The sequence below is a fragment of the Coregonus lavaretus genome (genome assembly GCF_964263955.1).
Source record: "Coregonus lavaretus genome assembly, chromosome: 29".
Taxonomy (NCBI): domain Eukaryota; kingdom Metazoa; phylum Chordata; class Actinopteri; order Salmoniformes; family Salmonidae; genus Coregonus; species Coregonus lavaretus.
Window position 1 is genome coordinate 9,862,135 of NC_140016.1, and position 27,349 is coordinate 9,889,483.

The 27,349-nt window shown below is 41.9% G+C and overlaps 1 protein-coding gene across 1 annotated transcript in view; it reads right to left on the reverse strand.

The window, feature by feature from the left end:
- Positions 1-27,349, reverse strand: part of LOC311105329 (pro-neuregulin-2, membrane-bound isoform-like) — a gene marked incomplete at both ends in the record, with an annotated part of 75,257 nt that overhangs the window by 12,251 nt on the left and 35,657 nt on the right. The window contains 3 exons of the mRNA XM_084147447.1: positions 1,422-1,542; positions 1,791-1,909; positions 2,095-2,257. Coding sequence (XP_084003573.1) covers positions 1,422-1,542; positions 1,791-1,909; positions 2,095-2,257 — 403 coding nt within the window. The remainder of the gene's footprint in view (positions 1-1,421; positions 1,543-1,790; positions 1,910-2,094; positions 2,258-27,349) is intronic.

A 27,349-nucleotide genomic window follows, 5' to 3' on the forward strand; every position in this document is an offset into this window, starting at 1 on the left:
GAGAGGGAGAGAGAGGGAAAGAGGGAGAGAGCGGGAGAGAGGGAGAGAGAGAAGAAGTGAGAGGGAGAGGGAGAGAGATGGAAAGAGATGGAGAGAGAGGGGAGAGAGAGGGAAAGAGAGGGAGAGAGAGAGAAAGAGAGGGAAAGAGAGGTAGAGATGAAAAGAGAGAGAGGAAAAGATAGGGAGAGAGAGGGAGAGAGAGGGAGAGGGAACGAGACAGAGGGAAAGAGAGGGAGAGAGAGGAAAGAGAGGTAGAGAAAGGGAGAAAGAGGGAAAGAGAGGGAGAGAGAGGGAAAGAGAGGGAAAGAGAGGGAAAGAGAGGAGAGAGAGGGAGAGAGAGGGAGAGAGAGGGAAAGAGAGGGAGAGAGAGAGAGAGAGAGAAAGAGAGAGAGGGAGAGAGAGGGAAAGAGAGGAGAGAGGGGGAGAGAGGGAAGAAAGAGGGAGAAAGAGGGAGAGAGCGGGAGAGAGGGAGAGAGAGAAGAGGAGAGAGGGAGAGAGGGAGAGAGATGGAAAGACATGGAGAGAGGGAGAGAGAGGGAAAGAGAGGGAGAGAAAGAGAAAGAGGGGGAAAGAAGAGGTAGAGAGAGGAAAAGAGGAGAGAGGGGAAAGAGAGGGAGAGAGAGGGAGAAAGAGGGAGAGGGAACGAGAGAGAGGGAAAGAGAGGGAGAAGAGAGGGAAAGAGAGGGAGAGAGAGGAAAGAGAGGGAGAGAAAGGGTGAGAGAGGGAGAGAGAGGGAAAGAGAGGGAGAGAGTGGAGAGAGAGGGAGAGATAGGGAGAGAGAGAAGAGAGAGAGGGAGAGAGAGGGAAAGAGAGGAGCGAGAGGGAGAGAGATGGAAAAAGAGGAGAGAGAGGGAAAGAGAGGGAGAGAGAGGGAAAGAGGGAGAGAGGGAAAGAGAGAAGAGAGAGGAGAGAGAGGGAAAGAGAGTGAGAGAGGGAGAGAGAGAGGGGGAAAGAGAGGGAGAGACAGGGAGCGAGAGAGAGAGAGAGAGAGAGAGAGAGAGAGAGTGAGAGAGAGAGAGAGAGAGAGAGAGAGAGAGAGAGAGAGAGAGAGAGAGAGAGAGCGAGAGCGAGAGCGAGAGAGAGAGAGAGAGAGAGAGAGAGAGAGAGAGTGACAGAGATGAAGGAAAGACACCTAGATGTGGAGAAGCGGACAGACCAGAGATAGGGGAAAGATTAATGTTTGTAGAGAGGAAGAGAAACAGAGGGTTGAAGAGAGAAGAAGAATGACTTTACAATCAACAGGGAAGCATTTTACTGTTGTACCCAGACTAATCCTTGAGAGGATAATTTACAGTGAGAGTGATGACACTTGGCATTCTGTGGCTGGAGAAGGAGATTGGCGATTGGGTTAACAGGGTAAACAACACACAGCTGAAGCATACAGTGACAGACACAGCAGGAGGACAGGACCACTCACTTACTTGCATGACAGTTGGTTTATACCGTGTATGAAATAACAGTCTCCACCGTTCACACAGTACGACTTCTCTGTGTCGTTACAGCGCTGGGCGTGACTCGAGCCTGGAGACAGGGTAGTGGTCACTATTGAAGAGAAGGAAAGTGTAGAGGTCACTACGGAGAGGGGTAATAAATGGTTACTAAGGAAGAAAGGGAAAGAACGTGGCCGTGGTGGATGTCAAGAAAGAGAGAATAAACATGGTGGTAACTAAGGAAGAGAGAAAGAGCATGATGGTTGTAAAGGAAAACAGAGTCTGTGGTAGTTAATGAAGAAGGTTGAAAGAGTGTGAATGTCATACTGTAGATAGAGGATGGTGTGTCTGTGGACTCACGGCTCTGGACGCTGATGCTGCTCGTAACGTTCTCCTGGCCCAGTGTGTTCTCAACCACACACGTGTAGTTCCCAGAATCCTCCAGCCTCGCTCGGTTGATCTGGACCTTGGAGTTTTTCCTTCAGAGAATGAGAGGGAGAGAGAAGGAGAGAAAGAGAGAGAAAGAGACATGGAGTGAAAGTGATTCATTTGAGTCAATATGAATGGTTGCTCAAAACAGAAACAGCAGGAGTCTTTTTTGGAACCTCTTGTCTTTGCTGTGTGTGAATGTGTGACTGGAGTTTGGCCGGTCTCTGAGACTCACTTATTGGTCTTGATTTTGACATCTTTTCCCCTCTGGAGCTCTCTGCCATCTTTGTACCACTGGAAGGAGGGGCTGGGGTTCCCTGACGCCTCACACTTCAGATACAGCTTCTCCCCCTCCATTAGCGACTGGCCCCGCATTGGCCGCAACTTAGGGGCCCCAGCTAGGAAGAGAGAGAGAGAGAGAGAGAGAGACTTCAATTTATTACTCAATAGCCCTCCAGGTGAACCCTGACCCCAGCTGGCGTTTTGACCTGGGCACTTGACACTTTACTAATTTATTCTCTGTTCCAAACCACCTCCGTTACAGAGCAGCTCAGTATTATGTGACTACATACACTAACACTGGACTGAATCCTGGAGAGTCAGTGTTTTCACCTCGCATTTCTTTGTCTCTTTAAAAAGAGAGGGACGAGTTAAAGCTATTCTAGCTATCCTCTGCTGTGGAGCTTTGATATGGAGCGCTGTGTTTTCCAACCTCACTCTGCCATAAGCTGGCACAGTGTGAATCTCTGGAGACCCTCGCTCTCTTCCCCTTAAAAAATATATCAGCCTGCAACACTGACATGAGCCAGAGCAGGGGAGCACAAAGGAAAGTCCACTATGGAATGACATTTGGGATTTTGCTTGTCAAAAAAGATACACGTCAAATAACGATTTTTGACGTGTCAAATAACACTATTTGACGCATCAAATAAGCTTGTTGACCAATCAGGACCTGAATATGACACATAGTAATTAAACACGTTCATTAATGTTTTACGAAGTTATTACACATATATTACAATATCACTTGTATTTCATATGTCACAGCGATTCACTGACACGTATGCTATGATGCTGGTAAAGTTTTGTCTCGTGCACCTGCTGCCTCACTTGAGCGCAGACACACTTCCCAAAGCTCTGGGACAGTGCTGGTCATAAAAAAAGGTAGCTACCTGATGCATGCAAATAATGTTCTTCCCCAGAAACATAGCAAAACAACAATCTGTTTCAGTAGCTATAGTTAGCTAGCTAGCTATCTAGCTAGGTGTCATAATCTAAAATATCCCTAATTTATAAGACTGTTCTTATTTGATTAATGATGGTCGGACCCACCTATGTGAAGCTAGACACAATAAGGATTAGCCACAATAGTGGAATTTGCGGTTTGCCTTCAAAATTAAAGTTTCTCATTGAAAGTGATGCAAATGAATACAAATAGTGCCATAATGGAATAGATCATGCTAAACGAGTTTGAAATGTTATATAAATTCAACAAAATACAATAATTTGTTAATCTGACAAAAATCTGTTGAGATCACACTGTGGATGTATTAGACTTTAGAATTGCATTGGGGGCATACTTATTTCACTGTCCAGCCTTACATATGGATTGTGGATCAATGACATGGGGTATCAGTCTACTCAGTGACACCTACGCTAAAGTTGCTAGCTACCCCAGAAGTTTCTAATAACATCTGGATCAAAGATATTTGCAAACATTTTTGATCCTGGTCGTAGCTCTTATTGCGGGACTCTGAAGCCACATTTATCGTACCAGTCACACTACTATGTGTATTGAACACTATTCCAGAGGGAAAACAATACAGCCTGGATGTTTTGGAATCTGATAACTCTGAGGAGGACTTTGGGGAAAAAAGCACTTGGGTACTGAGTAGACTGATACCCCATATCATTGATCCCAAATCCTTAGGTAATGCTGTACAGTACAATATGAATGTCGATATGCACAATAGGCTGACTGGGGAGGTGATTTCCCACAGCCAAAGTCCAGCAATAAGAGCTACCATGCTAATATTTGCGTAAACTCTTTACAGTTTTGTTCTGTGGGTGTCACCGAGTAGACTGATACCCCATTTCATTGCTCCACATTCCAATACTCCAACCTTCTTTAACATTATCTAGTCTAAATATGGCATGATTCCACCAATAGTAACAGTGTGCGTCATTTTCAAAGGGTGACTTTTATTTTGAAGGCAAACCAAAAATTCCACTATTGTGGCTAATCCTTATTGTGGCTACCTTCACAGTATATAACCCGGTCCGGTCAAACCTCACTGAAGCAAGCTGGCTGCTTATAACGTTATCTTTGGGCAACAGGGTCAGGTAGCTGGCTAGCTAGTTATTTTCATGAACTGAAGTTACATTTCCATAAGAGAACAAGGAACAACAGCAGCATAGTGCTTGAATAGCTGCAAACACACAGGCATGCACACATACACACACACACACACACACACACACACACACACACAAACACACAGTCCATCGATAGGTCACTGTTGGATAATTGTGAAAAATAAAGAGCAAACCCTGTTGTTATAGGGCCCTCATTGCATCACCATCTTGCCTTCTCTCTATATATAATGATCCCCTATCTCTAAATACTACGCTCTCCATAATGATCCCCTATCTCTCTATACTACCCTCTCCATAATAATCATTATCTCTCTATACTACCCTCTCCATAATGATCCCCTATCTCTCTCTATATAATAATCCTCTCTCTCTATACTACGCTCTCCATAATAATCCTTATCTCTCTATACTACACTCTCCATAATGATCCCCTATCTCTCTAAATACTACGCTCTCCATAATGACCCCCTATCTCTCTCTATATAATAATCCTCTCTCACTATACTACGCTCTCCATAATGATCCCATATCTCTCTAAACTACCCTCTCCATAATGATCCCCTATCTCTCTAAATACTACGCTCTCCATAATGACCCCCTATCTATCTCTATATAATGATCCACTGTCTCTCTATACTACACTCTCCATAATGACCCCCTATCTCTCTCTATATAATGATCCTCTCTCTCTATACTACGCTCTCCATAATGATCCCATATCTCTCTAAACTACCCTCTCCATAATGATCCCCTGTCTATCTAAACTACCCTCTCCATAATGATCCCCTATCTCTCTATACTGCCCTCTCCATAATGACCCCTTGTCTCTCTATACTACGCTCTCCATAATGATCCTCTCTTTCTATACTACCATCTCCATAATGATCCTCTCTCTCTATACCACGCTCTCCATAATGACCCCCTATCTCTCTATACTACGCTCTCCATAATGATCCTCTCTCTCTATACTACCCTCTCCATAATGATCCCCTATCTCTAAATACTACCCTCTCCATAATGATCCACTGTCTCTCTATACTACGCTCTCCATAATGATCCCATATCTCTCTATACTACCCTCTCCATAATGATCCCCTATCTCTCTATACTACCCTCTCCATAATGATCCTCTCTCTTTACTACCCTCTCCATAATGATCCTCTCTCTATACTACCCCTGTACATAATGATCCTCTCTCTCTTTACTACCCTCTCCATAATGAGCCTCTCTCTCTATACTACCCTCTCCATAACGATCCCCTCTCTCTATACTACCCTCTCCATAATTATCATCTCTCTATACTACCCTATCCATAATGATCCCCTCTCTCTATACTACCCTCTCCATAATGATCCTCTATCTATCTATACTACACTCTCCATAATGACCCCCTATCTCTCTATACTACCCTCTCCATAATGATCCCCTATCTCTATATACTACCCTCTCCATAATTATCCCCTATCTCTCTATACTACCCTCTCCATAATGATCCCCTATCTCTCTATACTACGCTCTCCATAATGACCCCCCTATCTCTCTATACTACCCTCTCCATAATGATCCTCTATCTCTCTATACTACCCTCTGCATAATGATCCCCTATCTCTCTATACTACGCTCTCCATAATGATCCACTATCTCTCTATAATACCCTCTCCATAATGATCCCCTATCTCTCTATACTACCCTCTCCATAATGATCCTCTCTCTTTACTACCCTCTCCATAATGATCCTCTCTCTATACTACCCCTGTACATAATGATCCTCTCTCTCTTTACTACCCTCTCCATAATGAGCCTCTCTCTCTATACTACCCTCTCCATAACGATCCCCTCTCTCTATACTACCCTCTCCATAATTATCATCTCTCTATACTACCCTATCCATAATGATCCCCTCTCTCTATACTACCCTCTCCATAATGATCCTCTATCTATCTATACTACACTCTCCATAATGACCCCCTATCTCTCTATACTACCCTCTCCATAATGATCCCCTATCTCTATATACTACCCTCTCCATAATTATCCCCTATCTCTCTATACTACCCTCTCCATAATGATTCCCTATCTCTCTATACTACGCTCTCCATAATGACCCCCCTATCTCTCTATACTACCCTCTCCATAATGATCCCCTATCTCTCTATACTACCCTCTGCATAATGATCCCCTATCTCTCTATACTACGCTCTCCATAATGATCCACTATCTCTCTATAATACGCTCTCCATAATGATCCCCTATCTCTCTATACTATGCTCTCCATAATGATCCCATATCTCTCTATACTACCCTCTGCATAATGATCCCCTATCTCTCTATACTACCCTCTCTGTAATGATCCTCTATCTCTCTATACTACGCTCTCCATAATGATCCCCTATCTCTCTATACTATGCTCTCCATAATGATCCCCTATCTCTCTATACTACCCTCTGCATAATGATCCCCTATCTCTCTATACTACCCTCTCTGTAATGATCCCCTATCTCTCTATACTACCCTCTCGGTACTGATCCCCTATCTCTCTATACTACGCTCTCCATATTGACTCCCTATCTATCTATACTACCCTCTCCATAATGATCCCCTTTCTCTCTATACTACCCTCTCCATAATGATCCCCTATCTCTCTATACTACGCTCTCCATAATGATCCTCTATCTCTCTATACTACGCTCTCCATAATGATCCCCTATCTCTCTATACTACCCTCTCCATAATGATCCCCTATCTCTCTATACTACGCTCTCCATAATGATCCTCTATCTCTCTATACTACGCTCTCCATATTGACTCCCTATCTATCTATACTACCCTCTCCATAATGATCCCCTTTCTCTCTATACTACCCTCTCCATAATGATCCCCTATCTCTCTATACTACGCTCTCCATAATGATCCTCTATCTCTCTATACTACGCTCTCCATAATGATCCCTATCTCTCTATACTACCCTATCCATAATTATCCCCTATCTCTCTATACTACCCTCTCCATAATGATCCCCTATCTCTCTATACTACGCTCTCCATAATGACCCCCCTATCTCTCTATACTACCCTCTCCATAATGATCCCCTATCTCTCTATACTACCCTCTGCATAATGATCCCCTATCTCTCTATACTACGCTCTCCATAATGATCCACTATCTCTCTATAATACCCTCTCCATAATGATCCCCTATCTCTCTATACTACCCTCTCCATAATGATCCTCTCTCTTTACTACCCTCTCCATAATGATCCTCTCTCTATACTACCCCTGTACATAATGATCCTCTCTCTCTTTACTACCCTCTCCATAATGAGCCTCTCTCTCTATACTACCCTCTCCATAACGATCCCCTCTCTCTATACTACCCGCTCCATAATTATCATCTCTCTATACTACCCTATCCATAATGATCCCCTCTCTCTATACTACCCTCTCCATAATGATCCTCTATCTATCTATACTACACTCTCCATAATGACCCCCTATCTCTCTATACTACCCTCTCCATAATGATCCCCTATCTCTATATACTACCCTCTCCATAATTATCCCCTATCTCTCTATACTACCCTCTCCATAATGATCCCCTATCTCTCTATACTACGCTCTCCATAATGACCCCCCTATCTCTCTATACTACCCTCTCCATAATGATCCCCTATCTCTCTATACTACCCTCTGCATAATGATCCCCTATCTCTCTATACTACGCTCTCCATAATGATCCACTATCTCTCTATAATACGCTCTCCATAATGATCCCCTATCTCTCTATACTATGCTCTCCATAATGATCCCATATCTCTCTATACTACCCTCTGCATAATGATCCCCTATCTCTCTATACTACCCTCTCTGTAATGATCCTCTATCTCTCTATACTACGCTCTCCATAATGATCCCCTATCTCTCTATACTATGCTCTCCATAATGATCCCCTATCTCTCTATACTACCCTCTGCATAATGATCCCCTATCTCTCTATACTACCCTCTCTGTAATGATCCCCTATCTCTCTATACTACCCTCTCGGTACTGATCCCCTATCTCTCTATACTACGCTCTCCATATTGACTCCCTATCTATCTATACTACCCTCTCCATAATGATCCCCTTTCTCTCTATACTACCCTCTCCATAATGATCCCCTATCTCTCTATACTACGCTCTCCATAATGATCCTCTATCTCTCTATACTACGCTCTCCATAATGATCCCCTATCTCTCTATACTACCCTCTCCATAATGATCCCCTATCTCTCTATACTACGCTCTCCATAATGATCCTCTATCTCTCTATACTACGCTCTCCATATTGACTCCCTATCTATCTATACTACCCTCTCCATAATGATCCCCTTTCTCTCTATACTACCCTCTCCATAATGATCCCCTATCTCTCTATACTACGCTCTCCATAATGATCCTCTATCTCTCTATACTACGCTCTCCATAATGATCCCCTATCTCTCTATACTACCCTATCCATAATGATCCCCTATATCTCTATACTACGCTCTCCATAATGATCCTCTATCTCTCTATACTACGCTCTCCATAATGATCCTCTATCTCTCTATACTACGCTCTCCATAATGATCCCCTATGTCTCTATACTACGCTCTCCATAATGATCCTCTATCTCTCTATAATACGCTCTCCATAATGATCCACTATCTCTCTATAATACGCTCTCCATAATGATCCCCTATCTCTCTATACTATGCTCTCCATAATGATCCCATATCTCTCTATACTACCCTCTGCATAATGATCCCCTATCTCTCTATACTAACCTCCCTGTAATGATCCCCTATCTCTCTATACTACCCTCTCTGTAATGATCCCCTATCTCTCTATACTACGCTCTCCATATTGACTCCCTATCTATCTATACTACACTCTCCATAATGATCCCCTTTCTCTCTATACTACCCTCTCCATAATGATCCCCTATCTCTCTATACTACGCTCTCCATAATGATCCTCTATCTCTCTATACTACGCTCTCCATAATGATCCCCTATCTCTCTATACTACCCTCTCCATAATGATCCCCTATCTCTCTATACTACGCTCTCCATAATGATCCTCTATCTCTCTATACTACGCTCTCCATATTGACTCCCTATCTATCTATACTACCCTCTCCATAATGATCCCCTTTCTCTCTATACTACCCTCTCCATAATGATCCCCTATCTCTCTATACTACGCTCTCCATAATGATCCTCTATCTCTCTATACTACGCTCTCCATAATGATCCCCTATCTCTCTATACTACCCTCTCCATAATGATCCCCTATCTCTCTATACTACGCTTTCCATAATGATCCTCTATCTCTCTATACTACGCTCTCCATAATGATCCTCTATCTCTCTATACTACACTCTCCATAATGATCCCCTATCTCTCTATACTACCCTCTCCATAATGATCCCCTATCTCTCTATACTACGCTCTCCATAATGATCCTCTATCTCTCTATACTACGCTCTCCATAATGATCCCCTATCTCTCTATACTACCCTCTCCATAATGATCCCCTATCTCGCTATACTACGCTCTCCATAATGATCCTCTATCTCTCTATACTACGCTCTCCAAAATGATCCCCTATCTCTATATACTACACTTTCCATAATGATCCCATATCTCTCTATACTACGCTCTCCATAATGATCCCCTACCTCTCTATACTACGCTCTCCATAATGATCCCCTATCTCTCTATACTTCCCTCTCCATAATGATCCCCTTTCTCTCTATACTTCCCTCTCCATAATGATCCCCTATCTCTCTATACTTCCCTCTCCATAATTATCCCATATCTCTCTATACTAAACTTTCCATAATGATCCTCTATCTCTCTATACTACGCTCTCCATAATGATCCACTATCTCTCTATACTACGCTCTCCATAATGATCCCCTATCTCTCTATACTTCCCTCTCCATAATGATCCCCTATCTCTCTATACTTCCCTCTCCATAATTATCCCCTATCTCTCTATACTAAACTTTCCATAATGATCCCCTATCTATCTATACTACCCTCTCCATAATGATCCCCTATCTCTCTATACTATGCTCTCCATAATGATCCCCTATCTCTCTATACTACCCTCTCCATATGATCCTCTCTCTATACTACCCTCTCTGTAATGATCCCCTCTCTCTATACTACCCTCTCTATAATGATTCTCTCTCTCTAACTACCCTCTCCATAATGATCCTCTCTATCTCTCTCTATACTACCCTCTCCATAACGATCCTCTCTCTATACTACCCTCTCCATAATGATCCTCTCTCTATACTACCCTCTCCATAGTGATCCCCTATCTCCCTATATTACGCTCTCCATAATGATCCCCTATCTCTCTATACTACGCTCTCCATAATGATCCCCTATCTCTCTATACTACACTCTCCATAATGATCCCCATTCTCTCTATACTATGCTCTCCATAATGATCCACCATCTCTCTATATTACGCTCTCCATAATGATCCCCTATCTCTCTATACTACGCTCTCCATAATGATCCCCATTCTCTCTCTATACTACGCTCTCCATAATGATCCTCTATCTCTCTATACTACGCTCTCCAAAATGATCCCCTATCTCTCTATACTACACTTTCCATAATGATCCCATATCTCTCTATACTACGCTCTCCATAATGATCCCCTACCTCTCTATACTATGCTCTCCATAATGATCCCCTATCTCTCTATACTTCCCTCTCCATAATGATCCCCTATCTCTCTATACTTCCCTCTCCATAATTATCCCCTATCTCTCTATACTACGCTCTCCATAATGATCCCCTATCTCTCTATACTACGCTCTCCATAATGATCCTCTATCTCTCTATAATACGCTCTCCATAATGATCCACTATCTCTCTATAATACGCTCTCCATAATGATCCCCTATCTCTCTATACTATGCTCTCCATAATGATCCCATATCTCTCTATACTACCGTCTGCATAATGATCCCCTATCTCTCTATACTACCCTCTCTGTAATGATCCTCTATCTCTCTATACTACGCTCTCCATAATGATCCCCTATCTCTCTATACTATGCTCTCCATAATGATCCCCTATCTCTCTATACTACCCTCTGCATAATGATACCCTATCTCTCTATACTACCCTCCCTGTAATGATCCCCTATCTCTCTATACTACCCTCTCTGTAATGATCCCCTATCTCTCTATACTACGCTCTCCATATTGACTCCCTATCTATCTATACTACCCTCTCCATAATGATCCCCTTTCTCTCTATACTACCCTCTCCATAATGATCCCCTATCTCTCTATACTACGCTCTCCATAATGATCCTCTATCTCTCTATACTACGCTCTCCATAATGATCCCCTATCTCTCTATACTACCCTCTCCATAATGATCCCCTATCTCTCTATACTACGCTCTCCATAATGATCCTCTATCTCTCTATACTACGCTCTCCATATTGACTCCCTATCTATCTATACTACCCTCTCCATAATGATCCCCTTTCTCTCTATACTACCCTCTCCATAATGATCCCCTATCTCTCTATACTACGCTCTCCATAATGATCCCCTATCTCTCTATACTACGCTCTCCATAATGATCCTCTATCTCTCTATAATACGCTCTCCATAATGATCCCCTATCTCTCTATACTATGCTCTCCATAATGATCCCATATCTCTCTATACTACCGTCTGCGTAATGATCCCCTATCTCTCTATACTACCCTCTCTGTAATGATCCTCTATCTCTCTATACTACGCTCTCCATAATGATCCCCTATCTCTCTATACTATGCTCTCCATAATGATCCCCTATCTCTCTATACTACCCTCTGCATAATGATACCCTATCTCTCTATACTACCCTCCCTGTAATGATCCCCTATCTCTCTATACTACCCTCTCTGTAATGATCCCCTATCTCTCTATACTACGCTCTCCATATTGACTCCCTATCTATCTATACTACCCTCTCCATAATGATCCCCTTTCTCTCTATACTACCCTCTCCATAATGATCCCCTATCTCTCTATACTACGCTCTCCATAATGATCCTCTATCTCTCTATACTACGCTCTCCATAATGATCCCCTATCTCTCTATACTACCCTCTCCATAATGATCCCCTATCTCTCTATACTACGCTCTCCATAATGATCCTCTATCTCTCTATACTACGCTCTCCATATTGACTCCCTATCTATCTATACTACCCTCTCCATAATGATCCCCTTTCTCTCTATACTACCCTCTCCATAATGATCCCCTATCTCTCTATACTACGCTCTCCATAATGATCCTCTATCTCTCTATACTACGCTCTCCATAATGATCCCCTATCTCTCTATACTACCCTCTCCATAATGATCCCCTATCTCTCTATACTACGCTCTCCATAATGATCCTCTATCTCTCTATACTACGCTCTCCATAATGATCCCCTATCTCTCTATACTACCCTCTCCATAATGATCCCCTATCTCTCTATACTACGCTCTCCATAATGATCCTCTATCTCTCTATACTACGCTCTCCATATTGACTCCCTATCTATCTATACTACCCTCTCCATAATGATCCCCTATCTCTCTATACTATGCTCTCCATAATGATCCCATATCTCTCTATACTACCCTCTGCATAATGATCCCCTATCTCTCTATACTACCCTCTCTGTAATGATCCTCTATCTCTCTATACTACGCTCTCCATAATGATCCCCTATCTCTCTATACTATGCTCTCCATAATGATCCCCTATCTCTCTATACTACCCTCTGCATAATGATCCCCTATCTCTCTATACTACCCTCTCTGTAATGATCCCCTATCTCTCTATACTACCCTCTCGGTACTGATCCCCTATCTCTCTATACTACGCTCTCCATATTGACTCCCTATCTATCTATACTACCCTCTCCATAATGATCCCCTTTCTCTCTATACTACCCTCTCCATAATGATCCCCTATCTCTCTATACTACGCTCTCCATAATGATCCTCTATCTCTCTATACTACGCTCTCCATAATGATCCCCTATCTCTCTATACTACCCTCTCCATAATGATCCCCTATCTCTCTATACTACGCTCTCCATAATGATCCTCTATCTCTCTATACTACACTCTCCATATTGACTCCCTATCTATCTATACTACCCTCTCCATAATGATCCCCTTTCTCTCTATACTACCCTCTCCATAATGATCCCCTATCTCTCTATACTACGCTCTCCATAATGATCCTCTATCTCTCTATACTACGCTCTCCATAATGATCCCCTATCTCTCTATACTACCCTATCCATAATGATCCCCTATATCTCTATACTACGCTCTCCATAATGATCCTCTATCTCTCTATACTACGCTCTCCATAATGATCCTCTATCTCTCTATACTACGCTCTCCATAATGATCCCCTATGTCTCTATACTACGCTCTCCATAATGATCCTCTATCTCTCTATAATACGCTCTCCATAATGATCCACTATCTCTCTATAATACGCTCTCCATAATGATCCCCTATCTCTCTATACTATGCTCTCCATAATGATCCCATATCTCTCTATACTACCCTCTGCATAATGATCCCCTATCTCTCTATACTAACCTCCCTGTAATGATCCCCTATCTCTCTATACTACCCTCTCTGTAATGATCCCCTATCTCTCTATACTACGCTCTCCATATTGACTCCCTATCTATCTATACTACACTCTCCATAATGATCCCCTTTCTCTCTATACTACCCTCTCCATAATGATCCCCTATCTCTCTATACTACGCTCTCCATAATGATCCTCTATCTCTCTATACTACGCTCTCCATAATGATCCCCTATCTCTCTATACTACCCTCTCCATAATGATCCCCTATCTCTCTATACTACGCTCTCCATAATGATCCTCTATCTCTCTATACTACGCTCTCCATATTGACTCCCTATCTATCTATACTACCCTCTCCATAATGATCCCCTTTCTCTCTATACTACCCTCTCCATAATGATCCCCTATCTCTCTATACTACGCTCTCCATAATGATCCTCTATCTCTCTATACTACGCTCTCCATAATGATCCCCTATCTCTCTATACTACCCTCTCCATAATGATCCCCTATCTCTCTATACTACGCTTTCCATAATGATCCTCTATCTCTCTATACTACGCTCTCCATAATGATCCTCTATCTCTCTATACTACACTCTCCATAATGATCCCCTATCTCTCTATACTACCCTCTCCATAATGATCCCCTATCTCTCTATACTACGCTCTCCATAATGATCCTCTATCTCTCTATACTACGCTCTCCATAATGATCCCCTATCTCTCTATACTACCCTCTCCATAATGATCCCCTATCTCGCTATACTACGCTCTCCATAATGATCCTCTATCTCTCTATACTACGCTCTCCAAAATGATCCCCTATCTCTATATACTACACTTTCCATAATGATCCCATATCTCTCTATACTACGCTCTCCATAATGATCCCCTACCTCTCTATACTACGCTCTCCATAATGATCCCCTATCTCTCTATACTTCCCTCTCCATAATGATCCCCTTTCTCTCTATACTTCCCTCTCCATAATGATCCCCTATCTCTCTATACTTCCCTCTCCATAATTATCCCATATCTCTCTATACTAAACTTTCCATAATGATCCTCTATCTCTCTATACTACGCTCTCCATAATGATCCACTATCTCTCTATACTACGCTCTCCATAATGATCCCCTATCTCTCTATACTTCCCTCTCCATAATGATCCCCTATCTCTCTATACTTCCCTCTCCATAATTATCCCCTATCTCTCTATACTAAACTTTCCATAATGATCCCCTATCTATCTATACTACCCTCTCCATAATGATCCCCTATCTCTCTATACTATGCTCTCCATAATGATCCCCTATCTCTCTATACTACCCTCTCCATATGATCCTCTCTCTATACTACCCTCTCTGTAATGATCCCCTCTCTCTATACTACCCTCTCTATAATGATTCTCTCTCTCTAACTACCCTCTCCATAATGATCCTCTCTATCTCTCTCTATACTACCCTCTCCATAACGATCCTCTCTCTATACTACCCTCTCCATAATGATCCTCTCTCTATACTACCCTCTCCATAGTGATCCCCTATCTCCCTATATTACGCTCTCCATAATGATCCCCTATCTCTCTATACTACGCTCTCCATAATGATCCCCTATCTCTCTATACTACACTCTCCATAATGATCCCCATTCTCTCTATACTATGCTCTCCATAATGATCCACCATCTCTCTATATTACGCTCTCCATAATGATCCCCTATCTCTCTATACTACGCTCTCCATAATGATCCCCATTCTCTCTCTATACTACGCTCTCCATAATGATCCTCTATCTCTCTATACTACGCTCTCCAAAATGATCCCCTATCTCTCTATACTACACTTTCCATAATGATCCCATATCTCTCTATACTACGCTCTCCATAATGATCCCCTACCTCTCTATACTATGCTCTCCATAATGATCCCCTATCTCTCTATACTTCCCTCTCCATAATGATCCCCTATCTCTCTATACTTCCCTCTCCATAATTATCCCCTATCTCTCTATACTACGCTCTCCATAATGATCCCCTATCTCTCTATACTACGCTCTCCATAATGATCCTCTATCTCTCTATAATACGCTCTCCATAATGATCCACTATCTCTCTATAATACGCTCTCCATAATGATCCCCTATCTCTCTATACTATGCTCTCCATAATGATCCCATATCTCTCTATACTACCGTCTGCATAATGATCCCCTATCTCTCTATACTACCCTCTCTGTAATGATCCTCTATCTCTCTATACTACGCTCTCCATAATGATCCCCTATCTCTCTATACTATGCTCTCCATAATGATCCCCTATCTCTCTATACTACCCTCTGCATAATGATACCCTATCTCTCTATACTACCCTCCCTGTAATGATCCCCTATCTCTCTATACTACCCTCTCTGTAATGATCCCCTATCTCTCTATACTACGCTCTCCATATTGACTCCCTATCTATCTATACTACCCTCTCCATAATGATCCCCTTTCTCTCTATACTACCCTCTCCATAATGATCCCCTATCTCTCTATACTACGCTCTCCATAATGATCCTCTATCTCTCTATACTACGCTCTCCATAATGATCCCCTATCTCTCTATACTACCCTCTCCATAATGATCCCCTATCTCTCTATACTACGCTCTCCATAATGATCCTCTATCTCTCTATACTACGCTCTCCATATTGACTCCCTATCTATCTATACTACCCTCTCCATAATGATCCCCTTTCTCTCTATACTACCCTCTCCATAATGATCCCCTATCTCTCTATACTACGCTCTCCATAATGATCCCCTATCTCTCTATACTACGCTCTCCATAATGATCCTCTATCTCTCTATAATACGCTCTCCATAATGATCCCCTATCTCTCTATACTATGCTCTCCATAATGATCCCATATCTCTCTATACTACCGTCTGCATAATGATCCCCTATCTCTCTATACTACCCTCTCTGTAATGATCCTCTATCTCTCTATACTACGCTCTCCATAATGATCCCCTATCTCTCTATACTATGCTCTCCATAATGATCCCCTATCTCTCTATACTACCCTCTGCATAATGATACCCTATCTCTCTATACTACCCTCCCTGTAATGATCCCCTATCTCTCTATACTACCCTCTCTGTAATGATCCCCTATCTCTCTATACTACGCTCTCCATATTGACTCCCTATCTATCTATACTACCCTCTCCATAATGATCCCCTTTCTCTCTATACTACCCTCTCCATAATGATCCCCTATCTCTCTATACTACGCTCTCCATAATGATCCTCTATCTCTCTATACTACGCTCTCCATAATGATCCCCTATCTCTCTATACTACCCTCTCCATAATGATCCCCTATCTCTCTATACTACGCTCTCCATAATGATCCTCTATCTCTCTATACTACGCTCTCCATATTGACTCCCTATCTATCTATACTACCCTCTCCATAATGATCCCCTTTCTCTCTATACTACCCTCTCCATAATGATCCCCTATCTCTCTATACTACGCTCTCCATAATGATCCTCTATCTCTCTATACTACGCTCTCCATAATGATCCCCTATCTCTCTATACTACCCTCTCCATAATGATCCCCTATCTCTCTATACTACGCTCTCCATAATGATCCTCTATCTCTCTATACTACGCTCTCCATAATGATCCTCTATCTCTCTATACTACGCTCTCCATAATGATCCCCTATCTCTCTATACTACCCTCTCCATAATGATCCCCTATCTCTCTATACTACGCTCTCCATAATGATCCTCTATCTCTCTATGCTACGCTCTCCATAATGATCCCCTATCTCTCTATACTACCCTCTACATAATGATCCCCTATCTCGCTATACTACGCTCTCCATAATGATCATCTATCTCTCTATACTACGCTCTACATAATGATCCCCTATCTCTCTATACTACCCTCTCCATAATGATCCCCTATCTCTCTATACTATGCTCTCCATAATGATCCACTATCTCTCTATACTACGCTCTCCATAATGATCCCCATTCTCTCTATACTACGCTCTCCATAATGATCCTCTATCTCTCTATACTACGCTCTCCAAAATGATCCCCTATCTCTATATACTACACTTTCCATAATGATCCCATATCTCTCTATACTACGCTCTCCATAATGATCCCCTACCTCTCTATACTACGCTCTCCATAATGATCCCCTATCTCTCTATACTTCCCTCTCCATAATGATCCCCTTTCTCTCTATACTTCCCTCTCCATAATGATCCCCTATCTCTCTATACTTCCCTCTCCATAATTATCCCATATCTCTCTATACTAAACTTTCCATAATGATCCTCTATCTCTCTATACTACGCTCTCCATAATGATCCACTATCTCTCTATACTACGCTCTCCATAATGATCCCCTATCTCTCTATACTTCCCTCTCCATAATGATCCCCTATCTCTCTATACTTCCCTCTCCATAATTATCCCCTATCTCTCTATACTAAACTTTCCATAATGATCCCCTATCTATCTATACTACCCTCTCTGTAATGATCCCCACTCTCTATACTGCCCTCTCTATAATGATTATCTCTCTCTATACTACCCTCTCCATAATGATCCTCTCTCTATACTACCACCTCCATTATGATCACCACTATCTCTATAGTACCCTCTCCATAATGATCCCCTATCTCTCTATACTACGCTCTCCATAATGATCCCCTATCTCTCTATACTACTCTCTCCATAATGATCCCCTATCTCTCTATACTACCCTCTCTGTAATGATCCCCTCTCTCTATACTACCCTCTCTATAATGATTCTCTCTCTCTATACTACCCTCTCCATAATGATCCTCTCTATCTCTCTCTATACTACCCTCTCCATAACGATCAAATCTCTATACTACCCTCTCCATAATCATCCTCTCTCTATACTACCCTCTCCAAAGTGATCCCCTCTCTCCCTATATTACACTCTCCATAATGATCCCCTATCTCTCTATACTACGCTCTCCATAATGATCCCCTATCTCTCTATACTATGCTCTCATAATGATCCCCTTTCTATCTTTACTACCCTCTCCATAATGATCCCCTATCTCTCTATACTACGCTCTCCATAATGATCCCCTATCTATCTATACTAGTCTCTCCATAATGATCCCCTATATCTCTATACTATGCTCTCCATAATGATCCCTTATCTCGCTATACTACCCTCTCCATAATGATCCTCTCTCTATACTACCCTCTCTGTAATGAACCCCACTCTCTATACTACCCTCTCTATAATGATTCTCTCTCTATATACTACCCTCTCCATAATGATCATCTCTATCTCTCTCTATACTACCCTCTCCATAACGATCCTCTCTCTATACTACCCTCTCTATAATGATTATCTATCTCTATACTACCCTCTCCATAATGATCATCTCTCTATACTACCATCTCCATTATGATCACCACTATCTCTATAGTACCCTCTCCATAATGATCCCCTATCTCTCTATACTACGCTCTCCATAATGATCCCCTATCTCTCTATACTACCCTCTCCATAATGATCCCCTATCTCTCTATACTACGCTCTCCATAATGATCCCCTATCTCTCTATACTATGCTCTCCATAATGATCCCCTATCTCTCTATACTACCCTCTCCATATGATCCTCTCTCTATACTACCCTCTCTGTAATGATCCCCTCTCTCTATACTACCCTCTCTATAATGATTCTCTCTCTATATACTACCCTCTCCATAATGATCATCTCTATCTCTCTCTATACTACCCTCTCCATAACGATCCTCTCTCTATACTACCCTCTCCATAATGATCCCCTATCTCTCTATACTACCCTCTCCATAATTATCCTCTCTATATACTACCCTCTCTGTAATGATCCCCACTCTCTATACTGCCCTCTCTATAATGATTATCTCTCTCTATACTACCCTCTCCATAATCTCCATAATGATCCCCTCTATCTATCTCTATACTACCCTCTCCATAATGATCCTCTCTCTATACTACCATCTCCATTATGATCACCTCTATCTCTATACTACCCTCTCCATAATGATCCCCTATCTCTCTATAATACGCTCTCCATAATGATATCATATCTCTCTATACTACGCTCTCCATAATGATCCCCATTCTCTCTATACTACACTCTCCATAATGATCCCCATTCTCTCTATACTATGCTCTCCATAATGATCCCCTATCTCTCTATATTACGCTCTCCATAATGATCCCCTATCTATCTATACTACGCTCTCCATTATGATCCCCTATCTCTCTATACTATGCTCTCTATAATGATCCCCTATCTCTCTATACTACCCTCTCCATATGATCCTCTCTCTATACTACCCTCTCTGTAATGATCCCCTCTCTCTATACTATCCTCTCTATAATGATTCTCTCTCTCTATACTACCCTCTCCATAACGATCCTCTCTCTATACTACCCTCTCCATAATTATCCTCTCTCTCTACTACCCTCTCCATAATGATCCCCTATCTCCCTATATTACGCTCTCCATAATGATCCCCTATCTCTCTATACTATGCTCTCCATAATGATCCCCTATCTATCTATACTACCCTCTCCATAATGATCCCCTATCTCTCTATACTACGCTCTCCATAATCATCCCCTATCTATCTATACTACGCTCTCCATAATGATCCCCTATCTCTCTATACTTCCCTCTCCATAATTATCCCCTATCTCTCTATACTATGCTCTCCATAATGATCGCCTATCTCTCTATACTATGCTCTCCATAATGATCCCCTATCTCTCTATACTACCCTCTCCATATGATCCTCTCTCTATACTACCCTCTCTGTAATGATTCTCTATCTCTATACTACCCTCTCTATAATGATTCTCTCTCTCTATACTACCCTCTCCATAATGATTCTCTATATCTCTCTCTATACTACCCTCTCCATAACGATCCTCTCTCTATACTACCCTCTCCATAATGATTCTCTCTCTATACTACCCTCTCCATAGTGATCCCCTATCTCCCTATATAACGCTCTCCATAATGATCCCCTATCTCTCTATACTACGCTCTCCATAATGATCCCCTATCTCTCTATACTACACTCTCCATAATGATCCCCATTCTCTCTATACTATGCTCTCCATAATGATCCACCATCTCTCTATATTACGCTCTCCATAATGATCCCCTATCTCTCTATACTACGCTCTCCATAATGATCCCCTCTCTCAATACCATGCTCTCCATAATGATCCTCTCTCTCTATACTACGCTCTCCATAATGAGCCTCTCTCGCTATACTACCCTCTCCATAATGATCCCTTCTCTCTCTATACTACCCTCTCCATAATGATCCTCTCTCTATACTACCCTCCCCATAATTATCATCTCTCTATACTACCCTCTCCATAATTATCCTCTCTCAATACTACCCTCTCCATAATGATCCTCTCTCTATACTTCCCTCTCCATAATGATCCTCTCTCTCTATATACTACCCTCTCTATAATGATCTCCTCTCTCTATACTACGCTCTCCATAATGATCCCCTATCTATCTATACTAAGCTCTCCATAATGATCCCCTATCTCTCTATACTACACTCTCCATAATGATCATCTCTCTTTATACTACCCTCTCCATAATGATCCCCTCTCTCTCTCTATACTACCCTCTCCATAATGATCATCTCTCTTTATACTACCCTCTCCATAATGATCCTCTCTCTATACTACCCTCTCCATAATGATATCCTCTCTCTCTATACTACCATCTTCATAATGATCCCCTTACTCTATACTACCCTCTCCATAATGATCCCCTATCTCTATACTACCCTCTCCACAATGAAGGCCTATCTTTCTATACTACCCTCTACATAATGAACCTATCTCTATACTACCCTCTCCATAATGATCCTCTCTCTATACTACACTCTCCATAATGATCATCTCTCTTTATACTACCCTCTCCATAATTATCCCCTCTCTCTCTATACTACCCTCTCCATAATGATCATCTCTCTTTATACTACCCTCTCCATAATGATCCTCTCTCTCTATACTACCCTCTCCATAATGATCCTCTCTCTATACTACCCTCTCCATAATGATAACCTCTCTCTATACTACCATCTCCATAATGATCCCCTCTCTCTATACTACGCTCTCCATAATGATCCCCTATCTCTCTATGCTATCCTCTCCATAATGATCCCCTCTCTCTATACTACCCTCTCCACAATGAAGGCCTATCTCTCTATACTACCCTCTCCATAATGAACCTCTCTCTATACTACCCTCTCCATAATGATCCCTTCTCTCTCTATACTACCCTCTCCATAATGATCCCCTCTCTCTCTATACTACCATCTCCATAATGATCATCTCTCTCTATACTACCCTCTCCATAATGATCCCCTCTCTCTATACTACCCTCTCCATAATGATCCTCTCTCTATACTACCCTCTCCATAATGATATCCTCTCTCTCTATACTACCATCTCCATAATGATCCCCTCTCTCTATACTACCCTCTCCATAATGATCCCCTATCTCTATCATACCCTCTCCACAATGAAGGCCTATCTCTCTATACTACCCTCTCCATAATGAACCTCTCTCTATACTACCCTCTCCATAATGATCCCTTCTCTCTCTATACTACCCTCTCCATAATGATCCCCTCTCTCTCTATACTACCCTCTCCATAATGATATCCACTCTCTTTATACTACCCTCTCCATAATGATCCTCTCTCTATACTACCATCTCCATAATGATATCCTCTCTCTCTATACTACCATCTCCATAATGATCCCCTCTCTCTATACTACCCTCTCCATAATGATCCCCTATCTCTATCATACCCTCTCCAAAATGAAGGCCTATCTCTCTATACTACCCTCTCCATAATGAACCTCTCTCTATACTACCCTCTCCATAATGATCCCTTCTCTCTCTATACTACCCTCTCCATAATGATCCCCTCTCTCTCTATACTACCCTCTCCATAATGATATCCACTCTCTTTATACTACCCTCTCCATAATGATCCCCTATCTCTCTATACTACCCTCTCAATAATGGTCCTCTCTCTATACTACCCTCTCCATTATGATCCCCTCTCTCTCTATACTACCCTCTCCATAATGATCCTCTCTCTATACTACTATCTCCATAATTAATCTCTCTCTATACTACCCTCTCCATAATGATCCTCTCGCTATACTACTCTCTCCATAATGATCCTCTCTCTACACTACCCTCTCCATAATGATCCTCTCTCTCTATACTACACTCTCCATAATGATCCCCTCTCTCTATACCATGCTCTCCATAATGAGCCTCTCTCTCTATACTACCCTCTCCATAATGATCCCCTATCTCTATAGTACGCTCTCCATAATGATCCCCTATCTATCTATACTACACTCTCCATAATGATCCCCTATCTCTCTATACTACACTCTTCATAATGATCATCTCTCTTTATACTACCCTCTCCATAATGATCCCCTCTCTCTCTATACTATGCTCTCCATAATGATCCCCTATCTCTCTATACTACCCTCTCCATAATGATCCCCTATCTCTCTATACTACGCTCTCCATAATGATCCCCTATCTATCTATACTACGCTCTCCATAATGATCCCCTAACTCTCTATACTACGCTCTCCATAATGATCTCCTCTCTCTCTATACTACCCTCTCCATAATGATCCTCTCCCTATACTACTCACTCCATAATTAATCTCTCTCTATACTACCCTCTCCATAATGATCCTCTCGCTATACTACTCTCTCCATAATGATCCTCTCTCTATACTACCCTCTCCATAACGATCCTCTCTCTCTATACTACACTCTCCATAATGATCCCCTCTCTCTATACCATGCTCTCCATAATGATCCTCTCTCTCTATACTACCCTCTCCATAATGATCCCCTATCTCTATACTACCCTCTCCATAATGATCCTCTCTCTATACGACCCTCCCCATAATTATTATCTCTCTATACTACCCTCTCCATAATGATCCTCTCTCTATACTACCCTCTTCATAATGATCCTCTCTCTCTATATACTACCCTCTCCATAATGATCTCCTCTCTCTATACTACACTCTCCATAATAATCATCTCTCTTTATTCTACCCTCTCTATAATGATCCCCTCTCTCTCTATACTACCCTCTCCATAATGATCATCTCTCTTTATACTACCCTCTCCATAATGATCCCCTATCTCTCTATACTACGCTCTCCATAATGATCCCCTATCTCTCTATACTACGCTCTCCATAATGATCCCCTATCTCTCTATGCTACCCTCTCCATAATGATCCCCTATCTCTCTATGCTATCCTCTCCATAATGACCCCCTCTCTCTATACTACCTTCTCCACAATGAAGGCCTATCTCTCTATACTACCCTCTCCATAATGAACCTCTCTCTATACTACCCTCTCCATAATGATCCTCTCTCTCTCTATACTACCCTCTCCATACTGATCCCCTCTCTCTCTATACTACCCTCTCCATAATGATCATCTCTCTCTATACTACCCTCTCCCTAATGATCCCTTCTCTCTCTATACTACCCTCTCCATAATGATCCCCTCTCTCTCTATACTACCCTCTCCATAATGATCCCCTCTCTCTCTATACTATGCTCTCCATAATGATCCCCTATCTCTCTATACTACCCTCTCCATAATGATCCCCTATCTATCTATACTACGCTCTCCATAATGATCCCCTATCTCTCTATACTTCCCTCTCCATAATTATCCCCTATCTCTCTATACTATGCTCTCCATAATGATCGCCTATCTCTCTTTACTATGCTCTCCATAATGATCCCCTATCTCTCTATACTACCCTCTCCATATGATCCTCTCTCTATACTACCCTCTCTGTAATGATTCTCTCTCTCTATACTACCCTCTCTATAATGATTCTCTCTCTCTATACTACCCTCTCCATAATGATTCTCTATATCTCTCTCTATACTACCCTCTCCATAACGATCCTCTCTCTATACTACCCTCTCCATAATGATTCTCTCTCTATACTACCCTCTCCATAGCGATCCCCTATCTCCCTATATAACGCTCTCCATAATGATCCCCTATCTCTCTATACTACGCTCTCCATAATGATCCCCTATCTCTCTATACTACACTCTCCATAATGATCCCCATTCTCTCTATACTATGCTCTCCATAATGATCCACCATCTCTCTATATTACGCTCTCCATAATGATCCCCTATCTCTCTATACTACGCTCTCCATAATGATCCCCTCTCTCTATACCATGCTCTCCATAATGATCCTCTCTCTCTATACTACGCTCTCCATAATGAGCCTCTCTCGCTATACTACCCTCTCCATAATGATCCCTTCTCTCTCTATACTACCCTCTCCATAATGATCCTCTCTCTATACTACCCTCCCCATAATTATCATCTCTCTATACTACCCTCTCCATAATTATCCTCTCTCAATACTACCCTCTCCATAATGATCCTCTCTCTATACTTCCCTCTCCATAATGATCCTCTCTCTCTATATACTACCCTCTCTATAATGATCTCCTCTCTCTATACTACGCTCTCCATAATGATCCCCTATCTATCTATACTAAGCTCTCCATAATGATCCCCTATCTCTCTATACTACACTCTCCATAATGATCATCTCTCTTTACACTACCCTCTCCATAATGATCCCCTCTCTCTCTCTATACTACCCTCTCCATAATGATCATCTCTCTTTATACTACCCTCTCCATAATGATCCTCTCTCTATACTACCCTCTCCATAATGATATCCTCTCTCTCTATACTACCATCTTCATAATGATCCCCTCTCTCTATACTACCCTCTCCATAATGATCCCCTATCTCTATACTACCCTCTCCACAATGAAGGCCTATCTTTCTATACTACCCTCTCCATAATGATCCTCTCTCTATACTACACTCTCCATAATGATCATCTCTCTTTATACTACCCTCTCCATAATTATCCCCTCTCCCTCTATACTACCCTCTCCATAATGATCATCTCTCTTTATACTACCCTCTCCATAATGATCCCCTCTCTCTATACTACCCTCTCCATAATGATCCTCTCTCTATACTACCCTCTCCATAATGATAACCTCTCTCTATACTACCATCTCCATAATGATCCCCTCTCTCTATACTACGCTCTCCATAATGATCCCCTATCTCTCTATGCTATCCTCTCCATAATGATCCCCTCTCTCTATACTACCCTCTCCACAATGAAGGCCTATCTCTCTATACTACCCTCTCCATAATGAACCTCTCTCTATACTACCCTCTCCATAATGATCCCTTCTCTCTCTATACTACCCTCTCCATAATGATCCCCTCTCTCTCTATACTACCATCTCCATAATGATCATCTCTCTCTATACTACCCTCTCCATAATGATCCCCTCTCTCTATACTACCCTCTCCATAATGATCCTCTCTCTATACTACCCTCTCCATAATGATATCCTCTCTCTCTATACTACCATCTCCATAATGATCCCCTCTCTCTATACTACCCTCTCCATAATGATCCCCTATCTCTATCATACCCTCTCCACAATGAAGGCCTATCTCTCTATACTACCCTCTCCATAATGAACCTCTCTCTATACTACCCTCTCCATAATGATCCCTTCTCTCTCTATACTACCCTCTCCATAATGATCCCCTCTCTCTCTATACTACCCTCTCCATAATGATATCCACTCTCTTTATACTACCCTCTCCATAATGATCCTCTCTCTATACTACCCTCTCCATAATGATATCCTCTCTCTCTATACTACCATCTCCATAATGATCCCCTCTCTCTATACTACCCTCTCCATAATGATCCCCTATCTCTATCATACCCTCTCCACAATGAAGGCCTATCTCTCTATACTACCCTCTCCATAATGAACCTCTCTCTATACTACCCTCTCCATAATGATCCCTTCTCTCTCTATACTACCCTCTCCATAATGATCCCCTCTCTCTCTATACTACCCTCTCCATAATGATATCCACTCTCTTTATACTACCCTCTCCATAATGATCCCCTATCTCTCTATACTACCCTCTCAATAATGGTCCTCTCTCTATACTACCCTCTCCATTATGATCCCCTCTCTCTCTATACTACCCTCTCCATAATGATCCTCTCTCTATACTACTATCTCCATAATTAATCTCTCTATACTACCCTCTCCATAATGATCCTCTCGCTATACTACTCTCTCCATAATGATCCTCTCGCTATACTACCCTCTCCATAATGATCCTCTCTCTCTATACTACACTCTCCATAATGATCCCCTCTCTCTATACCATGCTCTCCATAATGAGCCTCTCTCTCTATACTACCCTCTCCATAA